This window comes from Oreochromis niloticus, linkage group LG3 (genome assembly GCF_001858045.2).
Source record: "Oreochromis niloticus isolate F11D_XX linkage group LG3, O_niloticus_UMD_NMBU, whole genome shotgun sequence".
NCBI lineage: Eukaryota > Metazoa > Chordata > Actinopteri > Cichliformes > Cichlidae > Oreochromis > Oreochromis niloticus.
In genome coordinates this window covers 81,769,476-81,787,242 of record NC_031967.2, presented here as the reverse complement: position 1 = coordinate 81,787,242, position 17,767 = coordinate 81,769,476, and the positions used below count along the sequence as shown (strand labels likewise).

The 17,767-nt window shown below is 43.1% G+C and overlaps 1 protein-coding gene and 1 long non-coding RNA gene across 2 annotated transcripts; one reads left to right on the top strand and one right to left on the bottom strand.

Annotated features, from left to right (window-relative positions):
• Window positions 1-5,478: 5,478 nt before the first annotated feature.
• Window positions 5,479-6,004, bottom strand: LOC102082080 (uncharacterized). Its single transcript, XR_268489.4, has 2 exons — window positions 5,731-6,004; window positions 5,479-5,647 (listed from the first exon to the last, which is right to left on the bottom strand). It is a non-coding gene; the product is annotated as an uncharacterized LOC102082080 (long non-coding RNA).
• A 5,033-nt stretch (window positions 6,005-11,037) lies between these two features.
• On the top strand, window positions 11,038-15,228 carry LOC109201534 (uncharacterized). The gene is made up of 2 exons (XM_019357251.2): window positions 11,038-11,511; window positions 11,604-15,228. Exon 2 carries the CDS (start codon window positions 11,940-11,942, stop codon window positions 13,506-13,508), a length of 1,569 nt encoding a protein of 522 aa, XP_019212796.1. The 5' UTR covers window positions 11,038-11,511; window positions 11,604-11,939; the 3' UTR covers window positions 13,509-15,228.
• The last annotated feature ends 2,539 nt before the right edge of the window (window positions 15,229-17,767 follow it).

Genomic DNA, 17,767 nt, shown 5'->3' with positions numbered 1-17,767 from the left:
AACGACTTGTTCAATGTGTTGATTTTCAGAGGGGCCGTGGGAGGTGGCCCTGAGAAACATAACCCACGTGGTTTCACCTGGAATCTGTTTGCAGGCTTTCCCTCCAGCTGTAACACAGCACAAAGCATCAGGGAGGGTTAGACGGATGTTTTGAGGTTAGATTTGATTTGAATCAGCTGAGGGTCACAGCTGGAGAGGTTTCTTCAAATTGATCCCAATATTCTTCATTCTTAGTGATCATCAGTCATCAGCAGGCTGGTGACACTCGGCCTGAAAGCAGGTCTGATGGTCAGAAAGGTCCTGGAATTAATGTTTAGCACAAAGAGCCAGAAAGTGTCCACCAGATTAGTGAATAATAAAAATTAACAATGAGAACTGTCCATAGAAGCATTACACAGAAACATTCCTATGGAACCTAAGAGTCCAAGTATATGCTTCTGCTTTTTTTATTTTATTTTTATTTTTGAATAGTTCCTTCATAAACTGACATGAGTTAAGAAGCAGAAACGTCTCACACTGTTACATGAGTTCACGTCAGGTGTCTGAGCTGTTTATACTGCAAAGCTCCGCTAAAGATTAATCGCTCATTCTTTAGTCATTCGACTAAAAGTCTGTCAAAGTTAATTTTATCTGAGACGACCGATAAAACACTTTAAATTTCATGGTTTTCCCATGAGTATGAAAGGACACTAGAATAAACTCGACTGTTAACTTACCATTCTTATTCTTCTATTCTTATCATTCTGATGCTTTTATCACTGGTGAGAAATGATTCAAATGTGTTTGAGTCTTGCAGTTTTTATTAAATAATAATGACAGCCTTCAGCCAGCTTTTCCTTTTACACTGGGACTCTGACTTCATCCATGCAGTGGAGTGTTGTTAAGTCTGTAGCATGATTCCTAATCGCTATCATTGTGTCATTTAATCCATTACCTGGTCAATTATATAAAGTAACAGATCTGACATGGCATGATTTCCAACACATCCTTTTGAACATTTCCAGAAATGAAGTAACCAAGGACCAAAATACTCAAAATATCAGGACCAGGCTGTAACTAAAATGTCAGCATTAGTCTTTGGTTTTATAGAAGTTTTGATCTTGATACCTTTTACTTGAATGACTACTTCTCTTGGCACAGCAGTAGAAGTGTTAGTGAAAAGTACTGCATTTGTGTTGTAAGGGCTGCTTTGGTTTATTGGCACAAATGAAGAGAGGTTTGTTACACGAGTATCTGACTTTATCCACTGCTGCTTTTCTGGCTCTTTCACGTTTTTACAAGCGTCTTCCCACTGCCATTCGGACCCATAGCCATAAGTGAATATGACAGCTGAAGTTGGGTCAAATATTTCAATATTCAAAATGTCCTTTAAGCAGCCGCCTCTTATCATACACAACCCTGAACCTCTTCTGGAATGAGTAATTCAAGAGAAAGCGTTAAGTCGCACAGGAGCAGTAGTACTGAGGAGGTTCAACCATCAGAGTTTTGAATGCAACTGTCTAATAAACTAATTAGCTTTGCATACCCATCGCTATATGGGTCTCAATTATGACCCATATAGCGCCATAATCGAGACATATTTAAATAACTCAGAAGACAGTCTGAAAAATCAATTTAGCGCAGGTCTTTTCTTTACAAAGATACTGCTGGCGCCCATGACTCTCGTTGTTAACGGCCCTACAAAGGATTAGTCAGAGCTGTGTATAGCGAGCGTTCACGAGTTTCATGTTATGGCCCCTTACACTCTGACCCCTCCTTTTTTTTTTTTTTTTTTTTTTTTTTTTTTTTTTTTTTCCCCCCCTCTGTGAAAGATTATTGCTCAATAATGTGGATTTGAGGTCACGAGAGCCAGCGACGCTTTTAGCCTTATGGTGCATCAAAAGGTTCTACAGCCTGTACACAGCTACCAGTAGAAACCTGAAAGATCTGTCCCTTTGCATTGACAGACAGGAATTTCAACAAGGATATACTCTGTGTTCAATACGAGTCCTTCGGATGACAGCCAAGCATTATCACCGATAATAAATGGCATCTTGAGACGTGAAATGCGCTTCAGTCTCGCTGCCTCACACAACGATGCTGATCATTTTTGCTTGTTACGATTCAATTCTCGAGATCAATTCAAAAAGACAAGTTTTGGTTGATTATTACTGAGAGGTTTGGGGTTTTTCTTTTTTCTTGAATCATGAACAATCATCAATTGGAGAGTATTATCAGACTGCTAGTCGGTGACAGCTTGTGTTGGTGTTGTAGTTTTTTTTTGTTTTGTTTTGTTTTCCATGACTTGTGAATCTGCAAATTTACACATTCTGTCTTTTTTCATATGAGACAAACTAAACTGTGGTGGGGCTTGCTTATTTTTTGTTTTTTGATTTGTTTGCTTCGCTTTACTTTTCCAAGAAAGTGCAAAGCTGTTGTCCCGGTAATATCCCTGGACAGGTCGGGGTTAGAGCTATCAATATCTGTGTGGCTTCTTCAAAACTCTCCAAGAAGAACTGCAGACGTCCTGGGCATATTTGTCTAGCTAGTGTATAAACTTGTAATTTATCACAAGGGGTTTTTAAATAACACCAGATAAGTACTGTTTAGACTGATCCTTCTGCTGTGTTTACCCTGTAGAAACCTATTCTGAGTCAACATCAGGACACTCATATTATGTCTGTACTGTGTGGAAAATCCAGACCACTTCTGCATGATTTGAAGCTTGAAAAATAACATCATCCAGTACAATGAGATGACTCTGGTGTGAGGGGAAACAAGCTCTCATCTTCAAAAGAATCAGGGAAACCTTCAATGAATTTAATGCTTTCATTTTTCTCTTGAAGCTCAGAATATAGAGACTGCAAGGATGTATAAACCCACACAACAGTGTCAACAAGCTTGTTCAAAACATGTGTATATAGTTTTCCAAAACAGTTTTATTTGCTGTAATGAAAAAAAATAATACATTTAAAAACTGGTAAAAACAACGCTGAACAGTAAGAAAAACATGGAAAGAACAACAAGGCTAAAAACAAGAAAAATAAAACATGTTAAGAAAAATAATAATAGGGAAGAGAAGAAAATGATTACTAGGAGAGCCAGAGTGAGTAATTTTTGTCTAGTACTTCATGAATCACACTCCTTGTCACTTCTGTGACGCTGGCGTCAATTTCTTGCAGCACGGTCTCTATCGCGGACATCTCTCAGTTCAAACGGATATGCCTGGGCAACGCCTCTGACTTGAGCCGCTGGTGGTGGAAAAACCATCTAAACATAAAATCTGCAATAATGTGTTGGTGAAATGTCCATTCCATAATCTTTTGCAGACTTCATCATAGTATCTGAAAAAGTAAGGGGTGGGGTGGGAGACCTCACATCCTTGACAGACATCCTGCCGGTGCTTCTGGATTAGCGAGTAAATAAGGTACTTTACAGTTAATTTTGAGTTCCATAACAGCCGTGGGGAGTAAAGTCGCCGCCTCATCGCTGTCTACGGCTGAAAGTTGTCCGCGGCTCTCGCGGGGGTGGGGATGGATGTCTTTGGGCTCTCGGAAAAGGGCCCGGCATACAGGGTCACCCAGGCCGAGGCCCCGGAAACTGAAGTGTTTGCGGGGGTCTGCTCCGGTGATTGCCAACTGAGAGCGGCGAGTTGAGGGTGGCTGGGCGAGTTCCAGCCTCGAGGTGATGAGGGCGGGGGCGGAGTATCTGGAAGCATAGCGGCCGGAGACGCTGAGGCCTGATGTGGGCTCTGAGGTGGGGTATCCATGGCCATCGGAGGGCTTGCTGGTGGCATAGAATCAGATGATGGCCGGAGGGATGATGGGGATGGAGCAGAGGGCGTCCCAAAGCTGTGGTTCGTCATGATTGTTTTAGATGATGTGAAGGAGACGGACGTTGCGGTTTTTAAAAAAGGTTTGGGCAAGGGGGAGGCGGGGGTAAGGGGACCGGATAAGGGGTGGGGCTATGTAGAACGTTGGGGGCTATTTTCAAGCAGAACCAACTCAATGGTAGTTTTACTTAGCTTAAAGCTCTAATATTCTCCCATTCTTTTCATCCATTATCTTCAGCCAGTTCTGATTGGGAATTCAAAGCATGGTGTTGAAAACACCGGACTGGGTGTTTGTAAGGTCCAGCACAAAATCATCCATGCGAGCGTCATCTGTTTGACGACTAGCTCTGCAGATCCACCTGCAAAATGGCGTGGTCTTGGTCTCCCACTGCGTGTATGTGACGGTTTTTCTTGCCATGTTTAAAGGCCGGTGCTGATGGGGTTGTTGGTTGAATGGTGGAAAAGCATGGGCCTCTTTAAAAACCGGAGGCATCTGCGTGTGCTGGTCCCTGGTTCGCGGTTGTTGCGAGCTCGTTTCCCGCAGGCTCTTCTGCACTTCAGGGGTGGCGATGAGGGTCAAAACAGCCCAGTCAGAGCAAGTAAAGGCGATCCGAGGTGTTAGCGGGCCAAAACTTTCACCCGCTTGTAGTTGATATAAATAGATTTCGCCCTCTTGTTCCCCTGCCACTGAGAGTACACCTTGGCTGGTTCTGTGGAGAACAACTGGTTTATTCTCTTGCCTTTTTTTTTTTTTTTTTTTTTTTTTTTTTTAATCATCTTTGCTGAATCGGGGCACAGCAGCTGCTGCTGGTTGCACAGCATCATCTCAAACGGGAGCTCTTCTTTTGCCCCTTCGATCCCGGGATGTTGGCTTCTTTACCCCCTGCTGGGGCGGCGGCGGCTGCTGCCACATTCCCCAGATATCATCAAGAAACCTGTAATAATGCAATGTTTTTTTGACACATTTTGCAAGGGCCGCAGTTTCCCATTCCAACATGAATATGTTGGCATTTGCAGGGGCAAATGCCAAACGGCAGGGAGTGTGGTGAGGGGAGATAGGCCTCCACCTCTCTGGGAACTCCCAGGTCCTCCAAAGTATGGAGTCTAAGACCCGACCTGACATATAGACACAGATAAACAGGCACACACAGAGAAGGTTAAGTACAGCATAGGGTTAAAACTGGTTAAGTTTAGGATAAACCTCAGGGTCAGGATGTTACATCAATCAATACACAAACAGGCAGAATCACGATGATAACGATGATGAAAACCACAGCAACAATTTTTTTTTTTTTTTTTTTTTTTTTAAAGTAATCAGAGACAACTATATACATTATAGGGACTTTATGCCCTTTAAAAACTTTTTTTCATTTAACCCTTTAGGGTGTACAGTGTCTAACTTGGCAATCCAGACTCTCAGCCTTCCTCCTCTGTTCAGCTGTCCATCTGGGACTTGCCTGTATCACTGTGGCTCTGGCAGGTTCCCAGCCACGTGATAGAAAGTGTGTGTGTGTGTGTGTGTGTGTGTGTGCGCACTTTTTTCTTAACACATTATATCTGTGCTGGGTAAGTCTGGTCAGGAGTATGTTAGCTGTCTCACCAACATACTGGATACCACATTTACTGCAAGTGTCATGGTTGTTAAAGAGTGGACTCAGGCGCGGAGCTCAGAAATAAGGACAGTGCATTTATTTACAGTGCAGCAAGGTGACAACAGCTCAAATGTGCAACAATGGTGATCGTGCGTCCCTCCTTCCGTGTAAGCCCGTGCGTGGTAGTGAGTGCCCGTCTCTCCTCCAAGTGCTTCCTTTGTGTCCGTAAATCCTCCGTCAATCCCTGGGTGAACATACACACGACAGCAAAATGAGGACGTAGACCAGACAGTACTTCAATAATGTTTAGCGGCTCAAAAACACTACCAGGCTTAGTGCAATACTCCAGCGCTGTCTGTCGCTCAGCCACACCATTAAGTAGCCCTGCTGAAGATGGTAGTTGATTGGCAGCAGCTGGTGGATTGATTGCAGGTGCGGCAGCTCCGGGCGACAGCACTTCCGGGTCGGAGGTAGCCTGTTGCTAGGTTACCTCCTAACACATCACAGCGGGGCCGGAGGGGAAGACAGGGCGATAGGAGAGACACACACACGCACACACAAATACACACTGGCAGGTAGACCGGTCAGGGCGCTGTCAGATCCTGACAGCAAGTAATCAAATAAACACAGTTCTTAGAGCGTGGCGTGCCGTTACACTGTGAGAGGAACACATTGCCATTTGAAAAGCTGCGCAACCATTTTTGGTGCTGGAAAAAATGCCCCTGGTCTCTGAGTTTGGGCTCAGAGAAAGGTGAAACTTTTGCCTTGATGAGAAAATCCCTCAGGTTTGTGTTCCTTCTAAAGGCAGCAATTACTTTATAATCCCCCAGCATTTGGGTTTTCTGGAACAGATTTTGAAAGTGGTTCTTAATCATCTTACCAATTTGCATGTTGATGGGGCATATGTCACAACCACTGGCAAAAAAGGAGCAAAATCAATGGGTTTGGTCTGTAGGAATGATTTAAGGCATTTCCTAAGGAAAGAGCGACAGTACCCTCTAGTGGCAAGAGCTGAAAATAGTTTTGGTCACTGCTCTGAAGTTTGCTGGGTGCAAATTCTATGAAACCTTCATAACTGGGATTTAATTAAATCAGCAAACGTGTGTTTTGGATGAAGCTTGTTTTATACAATAGAGCATGTGTGTCCGTGGGTTTAAAGAAAACTTTAATGTCCAATTTATGGGTTTGTGAGAAATTTGGGCCTTTGAAGGTGGTTGTGTCCAGAAAGTCAATTGTGGTTTTGTTAATTGTAGATTTGAGTTTGAAGCATTATGGTTATTCAGAGTGGTCAGAAACATTTCAAAATCCTGTTCGGAATGATGCCACAATCCCCAGATATCATAAAGAAACCTGCAATAATGCAGGATCACATTTCGCAAGGGCTGCAGTTTCCCATTCAGCCTATTTGTTTCACCTTTTCCACAAAATCATGAGTGTCTTTAATGTAGCTGTCATGTTTTGTGGACAAAGGACTCAAGAAAAAGTCCAAATATTCTGCTGTGTGGTAAGTTTCACTTTCACAATCGGACACAATGTCTGGGGGGACACTGGATTTTGGGCAACTATAAAACTGCCTTCCTCTTGGTTCAGAGGAGCCTAATAAATAGTATTTTGTTTTTGTTTTTTTGCTTCATATTAATGAATTTCTTTTGATATAAAGTATTGAGATTTTTTTTTTTTTTTTTTTTCTCTAGCATGACTACAGCACTCCCTTTATCTGCCGGTTTTATGATAATTTGTTTTTCTCTTAGCTCCTTTAGAGCTTTAGTTTCTTCTCCCGTCAAATTAGGTTTGATGCAATCAATATGAAAATGATTTTGAAAATATTCATAATCGACTTTCACCAAGGTGGATACCTCAGGTGGAAGCTGACCTATGGAAGGAGACCAGTCAGATTTGGGAATGAAAGGCTGGAGTTCTGTGTCAGACTTGTCCCCATAATGTATAGCCAATTTTACTCTTCTGTGGTATTTTTGGATATCATATTTGCATTTCAACAATAAATCTTTATAATAACCTTTTGTGGGAATAAAATTGAGGCCCCTATTCAAAAAGGTCCGCTGAGAAGTGGAAGGCTGAAAGTTTTGAGAGATTAATAACACCACTACTCACCCCCTCCCTTTTAGCTGTGCTTATGGGGATCCCCCATTTACATAATTAATCCAGTGTGTCAACATGCACATTGCTGTCTTATCAGTCCAGTGGATATTGTCCTTCTCTGTGTTGAACATTGAGGCAGGAAGGGCAGGGATGTGATTGTTGCACCTGAACACTTTCATTTCAGATTTGGACAATGTCTCCTGCTCATTCTGGGGCAGGGCTGAGGAAAAGTTAACAATAGGGATGCGGATGTCAGCATCACGAAACTTTTCCTGGGCTGTCTTCAACGCCTTTTTCAGCTGTGTGACTGGTGTGTTCTTGTCCCTTTGTGACCTGTTGTTTAGGCCGAAGGATAACACCAGCGTTTCCACTGGTTCATCGCAGGTTGCTTTTTCCAGCAGGGCCTGTGCATGGCACCATTTTGCACCGGGAGAACTGTTGATTTGCACACCCCGTGCTGAAAAGGATGGGAGTTTGTTCACATTGGAGTCACCAACGATAAGCGATGTTTCCCTGATGTGAAGACTCCAGTCTTGAAGCTTTCTCTGCTTGTTCGGGTGTCTCGTTGGAGCGTGCGCTTGTTGAACCGGTGAAGAGGGAGGAGACAAGGAGGATTCCTCAACTCTCCTTGTTTGGAGGCGGGTCTGCACGCTGGATCTCAGTCTATCCAGATTGATGCGTTGAAGGCTGGAGTGTGAAGCCATCAGAGGTTTGGGCACTGTTGTTCTCCCTCCCTTGGTTTTGGTGGGGGTGGATTCCCCCTGCATGACGTCCATTACCTCGATCTCCATGTGCCCCGAAGGCTGTGGAGGCTGGGTGGGCGGAGGTGACTTCTCACCAATGGAAGTCACATGGAGCACGGTGAGGACTCTTTTCACCCTCTGGTCTTTTGGTGACGTTAGTTCGGGCTCTGTCTCACGGGGATCTTTACGAGGGGTAGTAGGTCTCAGGTCGTTGTCTTCCTCCCCCTCTCTCTATGACGGGTAAGCTGTCACCTCTGATGGGATCAGTATGGTCACCACTGTAGCCATGGTTAGTGCTCGCTGCAGGTGGAGCATGGACCTGCGCAGTAACTGTCATGCAGCCAGGCTACCAGGCCAGTAACCTACGTCCGCCAGCACAGACCCTCCCCCAGCCCTGCTGCACGCAGCCACGAGGAAAACACTCTCTCTAAGAGCAACCAGAGCCACTAACCAGGTTATGACCACAACCCCCGGGTTAAGCCCTCCAGGGATAACGTCCCTAGGGATTCTCCAGATGTGGACAGAACCAGAGAGCATGGATGTAATTGTCTGGTATATTACCTTGACAGTGTGAGCAGTTTTTGGAGGATATAAAGCCCATCTGGAACATCTGATGACTTATATAGTGCACTCTATGTACATGGTGGGCCATTTATATGAATACACCATAATAACATGGGAATGGCTGGTAATATTAACACTGGAAGTCCCAGAGAGCCGCCATTTGGGTTTTCTACCTTTAAAACCCGCCTTCCGGCTGGCTTTTAGCTAATATCCTTAATCACCTGTGAACCGCTGCTTTTGTTATGTAAATAAGGTGGGGCCATGCTGAGCCACTTGGAGTGGTTAGTTTCCTGAGCCACAAGGAAACTTGTGTTTCAGTTTACCATCTTAGGGAGAAATGAACACACATGGGTGTATTTCCTTTGTTGCTGAGATTTATTGATAAAAACAGTACAAAAAAACAAATACAACCATTTGTACACATATTTACAAATAATAAAAATGTGAGTGAGTACATTTCAACATTTTCAGCAATCACTCACAATCCTGGGACTGCCATGGTATCTGTCGCAGTGAACACATCGCACAGTGGCATGATTGTTCTTGCATTTGTGTTTGACCTGACACATGGCTCTTTTTCCAGGGTGGAGGGTTGTGTCCGAAGCAACTGTTCTTTTCTTGTCTTCTTCACTACTCCAAAACAACATTGCAGCTATGATAAGAAATGGTATGTATTCAAAAATCCAGCCACTCGAAAGGACCACCCTTTAATGTACTATCACGCAGTGAGACGCCCGGTGTGTTCTTTTTAGGCGTGTGTTTTAAAAAAAACCAGTGTCTTCAGGCAGTGTGATCTGTTTTATACAAGGCAATGGTCTTGCGTACGCCGACAATTGGATATGGCTGATAACGGTATGTTTAAATCTGAAACAGCCTTTAAAAACTCTGTCCAGCCTATAGGTCTGAACCTTCAGAAGATGTGTGTGTAGATGTGACAGCTTTGATCAGATCATAAATGTGTGAACCCGATATAGTGTGTTTATCAACAACAATTTGGCCTTTGTCATTGTAAGAAATCATGTTTGGCGAACGGTTCAGAGCTGATAGAATAAGTTCTGCATTCCTCCTACTCCTTTTAGATATGTGTGTCAAAACATTCTCTGCAATAAAATCCTTCACCCCTGCATTGTCATAAGCAGGAGTGGTGTCTGCAGGAGGGGTTTGCACCTCTGTGTTAAGCTGTTCCGGTAGGGATAAAGACAATACACTCTTTTCACAGGCCCCTTGTCTCACAAGTGCTAGGTATCTTTGGAGAATATCGCTATATTTTTAGCTTTCTCATACACATCTATGTCTGATTCTTGTAACACATGAAGCATCTCCTTGTCTAAGTCATTCTGAGCCTGTTGTCTGATGTTTGCGGAGTACTGTTGCGGTTGCTTCAATAAGTCCAACTGATGTTGGGGCACCAAAAACATATTTTGCACATGTTCCATTTTCACCTGTTTGCTATCAGACTGGTTATGAAAGGGATTGCAGCCCCTAATAACGGCAGTAAAAACCCTCCAGATTGGTTGATTGTCTCTCTTTTTCAAAGTTTTTATTTTTTTGTCGGCAATCAGTCTGATTTAGAGATTTTTTTTTTTTTTTTTTTTTTTCTTTTTTAGCTGTTTGTAGTGCTGATTGGTCAGTGGAATGTTAGCCTTTAACGTATTGCAAGGTATCTCACACAATGCATTGATAAAATCCAAGTTTTCATTACTAATAATAACTCTGCGTAGAGCCGGCGGAGACTTGTATATCAACTCCAACAGAGACAGATTCCTCCGCATGCGTGATGACATCTGTCAATGGAAAATTGTACTTAGTAGTCAGTATAAGCTTTTAATGATATAAGTTTGCATATGATAGAATACTGCATGATGACCTCTTGATGACTTAGACTGTTGTCTAGTACTGTTTTATAAATTCTTTCTCACAGCTGAATAAGCTGTTATTATTTCACTCCTGCCAGAAAGAGGAAGAGCTGGACACTCTTATCTGACGCTCCCTAACAAGAAGAGAGGCTGCGTCTTTCTGTATCCCACAACACACATGCATACACCTAAATCACTCTTATCTTCACTCCCTACGCACTAACTTTCCTCTGCCTATGAATAGACGTATTCACTGTTGTATTATTTTTGCATATAAATAAAGACAAGTGCAAGAACAGAGCGCTGATCACAGGGCCCCCACTCTGTTGTGAGCGTTCTGTGACCGCCCTTGCAAGTAAAGATCTGCAGTGTGTGTCTCTTCACTCTTAGACTCTCAGCTGAAGAAGTGTCTTTAGAATAAATCTCTTGACATTTATTTTGGTCCTTCGTAGCCGGGGCAGAAACATCAGAACTGTTATCTGTGACTCTGTTCCAGGATCCAGCACTGATTCCTGACGCCGTGGGAAGCCAGCACCGAAGTCTGTGCACAGCCCTCTTAGACGAGGCCGAAAGCCCTGGAACGTGTGAATTCGGGTCCAGGCCGGTGTTTTTAGTCTGGTCCACGGCGGTGGGATTCAGTCTGACGATCCGAATCACCAGTGAGACGTCTGAGGGTGAGAGAAACACTATTTTGTGAAACGGCCACGAAGGTTTTAAGAAACGCGTAAAATGAAATGATAAAATAGGTTAAGTTCGCCAAAAGGCCAAAAGAACTAAGTTTAGACCAGTTTCAGAGGTAGCCGAAATTATCTCGTGACAAATTATTTAAGAAACGCGTAAAATAGGTTAAGTTCGCCAAAAAGAACTAAGTTTAGACCAGTTTCAGAGGTAGCCGAAATTATCTCGTGACAAATTATTTAAGAAACGCGTAAAATAGGTTAAGTTCGCCAAAAGGCCAAAAAGAACTAAGTTTAGACCAGTTTCAGAGGTAGCTGTTAAATACTTCGTAACAAATTAGCGCGCAAATGTCTATCTGTGTGTATGTGTGTATGTGTCTAGAAGTAAGTTGATTTTACAGCACAATACGCTGCTGAACTACTTCTATTTTATTTGTTTTCTTTGCTGAGGCTCACGTACTGGTGACTAAGGAGAACGGTTGGGTTTCATCTCATAAAACTGGTACCGCTTCACCTATAGGGTGAAGTAGAAGGCCGTATCAGTAAACCACTCTGGAGTCAAGCGTGCCAGTGACAGCCCAGCAAAATCTTTGACAATGGGGAATAAACAAGCACAATTAACGCCTGATGAGGAATGGTTAGAAAAACAGCAAACCGGAGCAGGTAGAATAAGTGCAAATAGGTGGAGAAATCCACAAAAAGCTAAAAACCACAGCTGGGAAGGGAAATGCAATCCCTCAGCTGTTACCCAGCTGAGAGCTGCCCTGAAACAAGAAATTACATTAACAATAGACCCAAAGAAAAAATTAAAACGTAAGGAAGAATATAAACTTTTCCAAGCATGGGAAACTGAAGCTGAAAAGAGAACTGAAAAAAGAAAAAAGAAAGAGGAAAAGAAAAAACAATTAGCAGCAGCTTTAATAACCCCTGATGATGAAACTATAAAGCAGGCACGTGCTGAACAGAGATCGCCACTGACAGACCCACATAACTCTCTTTTAAATCCCTCCGTTAAACCTTTCACACCAGCTGCAGAAAAAACAACCAGCACTAAACCAAAAAAATCTAGTTTTAAACGATCTCCCATAGTGACAAGAGCAATGAAAATTAAATTTGACAATGCATATGAGAATGCACAAACAATGTTAACCGAGCATGAGAAAGATTTTCATCCAGGGAATGATCATGGCTCTGACGAAGGGTGCGATGGTTGTGGTTCACGCCCAGAACCACCGCCGCCATCCACACTAGCATGTCCATTAGTTGAAGTAGCAAACCCCAGATATGGCACACTCTTAGGTGATGGTCAGGGAGGAGGCAGGGATAACAGACCCACAATCTTCGTTTACCGCCCGTGGACACACAAAGACAGACAAAATGTAATAAAAGGCATTCCACTAATACAGGAAGGATACGAACCGTGGCAAGCTGCCGTGCGTGAAGTAATTACCCAGTGGCACCTAAACGGTCACGAGGTAATGCAATTATTCCAGGACTGCCTAGGGCTCTCCTGGGGAAGGATTAGGGGAGACTTTACCGGCTCCCTACCAGATGGTACAGCGTTTCCCCCAGGTCATGTTGACCTCCAAGCAGCATTAATACCTGTGTTTGACAGGGCCCGTCAACAACTAGCGCCAAGAGCCAACTACGGTAAAATAGGGCAAGTTAAACAGAGTGACACAGAAAACCCACATGAATATATGGACAGGCTGAGGCCCGTTTTCAGACAGAACTCAGGTCTAAATTATGCTGATGACCCACAATCACCATATCAGCAACAATTTAAACGTGCTTTTATTAAAGGATTACTGCCAAGTATTAGGTCTCATGTAGAAAAATATTGGGTAACACAAGATACAGGCACAGTAGATGAGGCGCTTCAATATGCTAATCATGCACAGACAGTAGTGAAAAATAAAGAGAAGACCTCAGTTTTTGCCCTAGACACTGACACTGCTTTTACAGCTTTTAGTGGGAGTGGTGACTACAGGGGAGGTTTTAGAGGCCAAAAAAGAGGGAGAGAAATGCATAGGAGAGGAGCAAGAGGTAAAGGCAGGTTTAGACGTACACCAAACAATGGTTTTAACTCTGCATGCTGGGAGTGTGGGAAAAGGGGACACCTTGCACGTGATTGTGGGACACAGAGAACGCCCGACACAGAATGACTAGCTGCAACCACTGAGGCTGCAACCACCCAGACAGATGACAGGGAGAGCCAGATAGATGAAAAAGAAGTAAAAGCATTGACAAACAAAGAAAACAATTTAGAACAAGATGAAGCTGAAGTATATAACGTTCATCAGCTAATGGGTTTACTGGATGGAAAGCCAACACTTACAGTCTATGTAAATGGCAAAAAGCTGCAAATGTTGTGTGACACAGGAGCTTGTAAAACAGTGCTTAAGACAGAACCCCCTAAAACAACCTATTCTAATGAAGTGATAATTGTAAAAACAGCGTCAGGGCACGTAAAAACCCAGCCATTAACAATGCCACTGACATTTTTGCATAAATCCAGCCAACGCTCCTGCTGCATGCCATGTATAATAGACCCAACCTGCCCAGTAAACTTATTAGGAAGAGACGCAATGACAAAACTAGGGATAGGAGTTATCCCCACAGGAACAAGCATGACAGCTGAAATAATGTTAACAGAAGAAGACCCCTATCAGAGGGAAGGAAAAGGAGAACCAAACTACTACTGGTCATTAGATTTGCCACAGCTTACACAGCTCAAAGAAGCAGCTGAAAAACATCTCCCTTTAAGTGCTGAAAAAATGAAGCCAACTGAGTATCACAGCACTCTGCGCTATAAACAAACCCCAGGCCCAGACCCTCTGTATGATAAACAGGTACACAGCCTAAAAAGCCCATATCTGACTTTGCAACATTTATATGTCACAAAAAGCGGAAACGCAGTATGCTCAGTGATCCAACCAGACTCAGTAAGAAAACTGAATAGGATTACAAAACCCCATGTGTCAGTGGCAAAAACAGCAGATACACAATGGTATCAATTAGGCAACATCCTGCAAAAGGTAGAAAATGATAAATATACACCAACAGAGGAAGAGGGTTGGGCACGGGGTAAAAGAACAGGGTGCATGAGATACACACTTGGCTGGGTGATGAGAACTACACCCAACGCTCATCTGTACGACAGCACACAAGAATGAGAAATTTTCTCGCTGGAAGAAGAGCCAGCACTTAAAAGTTTACCTTCTACATTGTGGTCGAATGGACCAACTGATGTGGGATTAATAAAGAATGCAGACTCAGTAACAGTACAGACTGTTTCATCCCACAGGCCCATTAGACCACAATATCCTTTATCTAAGGAAGCAATGGAAGGGATTAAGCCAGTGATAAAAGATATGGAGAAAGCAGGAATTTTAATAAAAAATCATTCCGCTACCTGCAATACTCCAATCTTCCCAGTAAAGAAAGCTGATACTGGAAAGTATCGTTTGGTACATGATCTGCGAGCAATAAATGAAATTACTAAAATGATACCTCCAGTAGTAGCAAATCCTCACACTATACTGAATCAAGTCACTCCAAAAGAACAATGGTTCTCAGTGATAGATTTATCAAACGCTTTCTTCTCAGTGCCTTTACACCCTGACTCACAATACCTGTTTGGCTTCACTTTTGAGGGACAGAGATACACCTACACTAGGTTACCTCAGGGATTTCAAAACAGCCCCACTCTCTATGCTGAAGCTTTAAAGAAATCAATGATGTCCTGCCTCCTGCCAGCAGGAGGACAGTTTCTACTTTATGTAGATGACATTTTAGTGACTGGCCACACAGAGGAAGGGTGTAAACAAAATACTATGGCTGTGTTACGTCACTTGGCTGAGCAAGGCCATAAAGTGTCCCTGAATAAACTCCAATTATGGAGACCTGAAGTAACATACTTAGGGCACACCCTCTCAGGTGCAGGGAAAAAATTACTAAACAAAAGAAAAGAGGCTATACAAAATGCACCACAGCCACAAACTAAACAACAGATGATGAGTTTTCTTGGGTTGTGCAACTTCTGTAGGGCGTGGATTCCAGATTTTTCGGTATGGGTACAACCGCTGCAAAACCTAATCTATGGAAAAAATCTTGCTTTAAAAGATAAAATACAGTGGACGCCAGAAGCAGAAGGAGCATTTACTAAACTAAAACTCATGCTCCAAACTAATGTTGTGCTTGCATTACCAGATTATGACAAACCGTTCTACTTAAATGTAGACGGAACACAGGGACACATGAAAGCAGTATTGACACAATCATTTGGAGAAAAACAAAGGCCACTAGCTTTCTATTCAAGCAAACTTGATTCAGTGGCCTCAGGAATGCCCACCTGTGTACAAGCATGTGCAGCAGCTGCAGAGGCAGTGCAAAAATCTGCTGACATAGTTTTAGGACACACTCTGACTGTTAGAGTACCACATGCAGTAACTTCTATACTGCTACAAGCACATTTGCCTTTCTTAACACACGCGAGACAACTCTCCTATGTTGGCATACTGCTTTCACAGTCCCACATCAACATAGTGAGATGTGGACCTTTAAATCCCAGCACATTGTTGCCAACTCCCACAGAGGGCAAAACACATTGCTGCGTGGAAAAACTAGAAGAAGAAACTAAACCACGTGCTGATATTTACAGCACGCCACAAGAAGGTTTCATTGAAATCTTTGTTGACGGTTCAGCATCAAAAAATGCACTAGGGCGTAATTGTGTAGGATATGCAGTAACCACAACAAACACTATAGTGGAAGCAAGAGCTCTGCCACACACACATTCAGCTCAAAGTGCAGAACTGACTGCAGTAATCAGAGCATGTGAAATACATGAAGGACAGGACATTAACATTCACACAGATAGCCAGTATGTATTTGCAGCAGTTCACCACTTTGCAAAAATATGGGATAACAGAGGAATGGTGACCTCCTCTGGAAACCCAGTTCAACATGCAGATCTACTGAAGCAACTATTGAAAACAGTACAGCTGCCGCGACATTTAGCAATTTGCAAATGTGCAGCACATCAGAAGGATGACTCTGAAATTACAAAGGGAAACAATTTTGCTGACAAAGCTGCAAAAGCAGCAGCCATAGCAACCACAGTCTTACTAACAACTCATGAAAATCACACCATCCCACTATCTGTACTGCAGGACGAACAAAAATCAGCACCATTAAAAGAACAAAAACAATGGCTAAAACACGGAGCAGTACTAGACACTGATGATATAATGAAAATAGCAGGAAAACCCATTCTTCCCAAATCATTACACAAAACAGCCGCTCTAGTGAGCCATGGCTTAAGCCATGTTTCGACGGGAGGAATGGTCCTTATAATAAACCGACAATTTTACACTATTAATTTTGAAACTTCAGCAAAAGAATATGTGAGAACATGTATGACCTGCCAAAAACACAATACCCAAGGTAATTTAAGACCAAAAAGAGGACATTTCCCTACACCACCTCACCCATTTCATACAGTTCACATGGACTTCATTGAATTAAATGAGTGTCAGGGCTCAAAATATGCTCTAGTAATTATAGATGTTTTCTCAAAATGGCCAGAAATTTACCCAGTGAAAAAAGCAGACGCAATCTCAGTTGCAAAGTGTCTATGTAACCATTTCATTCCAACATATGGTATCCCTACTCTGATAAGATCAGATAATGGGACCCATTTTGTAAATGACGTGATCAGCAAAGTATCTGAAGCATTAGGTTTCAGTATAAAACACCATTGTGCCTACCATCCACAGAGTGCAGGATTAGTGGAGAGAACAAATGGCACTATAAAACAAAGGCTCAGGAAAACAATGGAAGAAACTGGCAGACCATGGCCGGAATGTGTAGGCCTAGTCAAAATGTGGATGAGAATAACACAAGGAGATAACAAACTATCCCCATTTGAAATTATACATGGGCGACCTTTTCCACTACCAGTTATTAGTGAGCCACTAGATAAATCAATCCGTGAAACTACTCTGGCAGATTGGATGACTCAATTGTTGACAAACAGAGAAGTTGTTTTGAACAATAAACTGCCGCAAGACTCTTTTTCACCTATCTCTTGCAGGTTGAAGCCAGGTGATTGGATCCTGGTCCGAGTGCTCCAAAGGAAAAATTGGAGCTCGCCACGGTGGGAGGGTCCATATCAAGTGCTTCTGATCACTCCAACTGCCTGCAAAATAGCGGAAAGACCCTCCTGGATACATCAGAGCCACTGCAAAAAGGTTGAGGTCCCAGGAGACCCCGGCACCCCCAAGACAGCACATTAGGGAAATCTCACCCACACTTGGTTGCTTCAGTGGCGAGGGGGAGTGCTGATTGGGCCCCCGTAGGGTAAGCTCGCACTCCAACCTCTAGCCTCTGATCAGCTCTAGGGCAGCCAAGTGCGAGGTGT

Excerpts from the sequence above, each read along its gene's own strand:
- LOC109201534 (XM_019357251.2), top strand. The coding sequence starts at position 11,940 with ATGGGGAATAAACAAGCACAATTAACGCCTGATGAGGAATGGTTAGAA.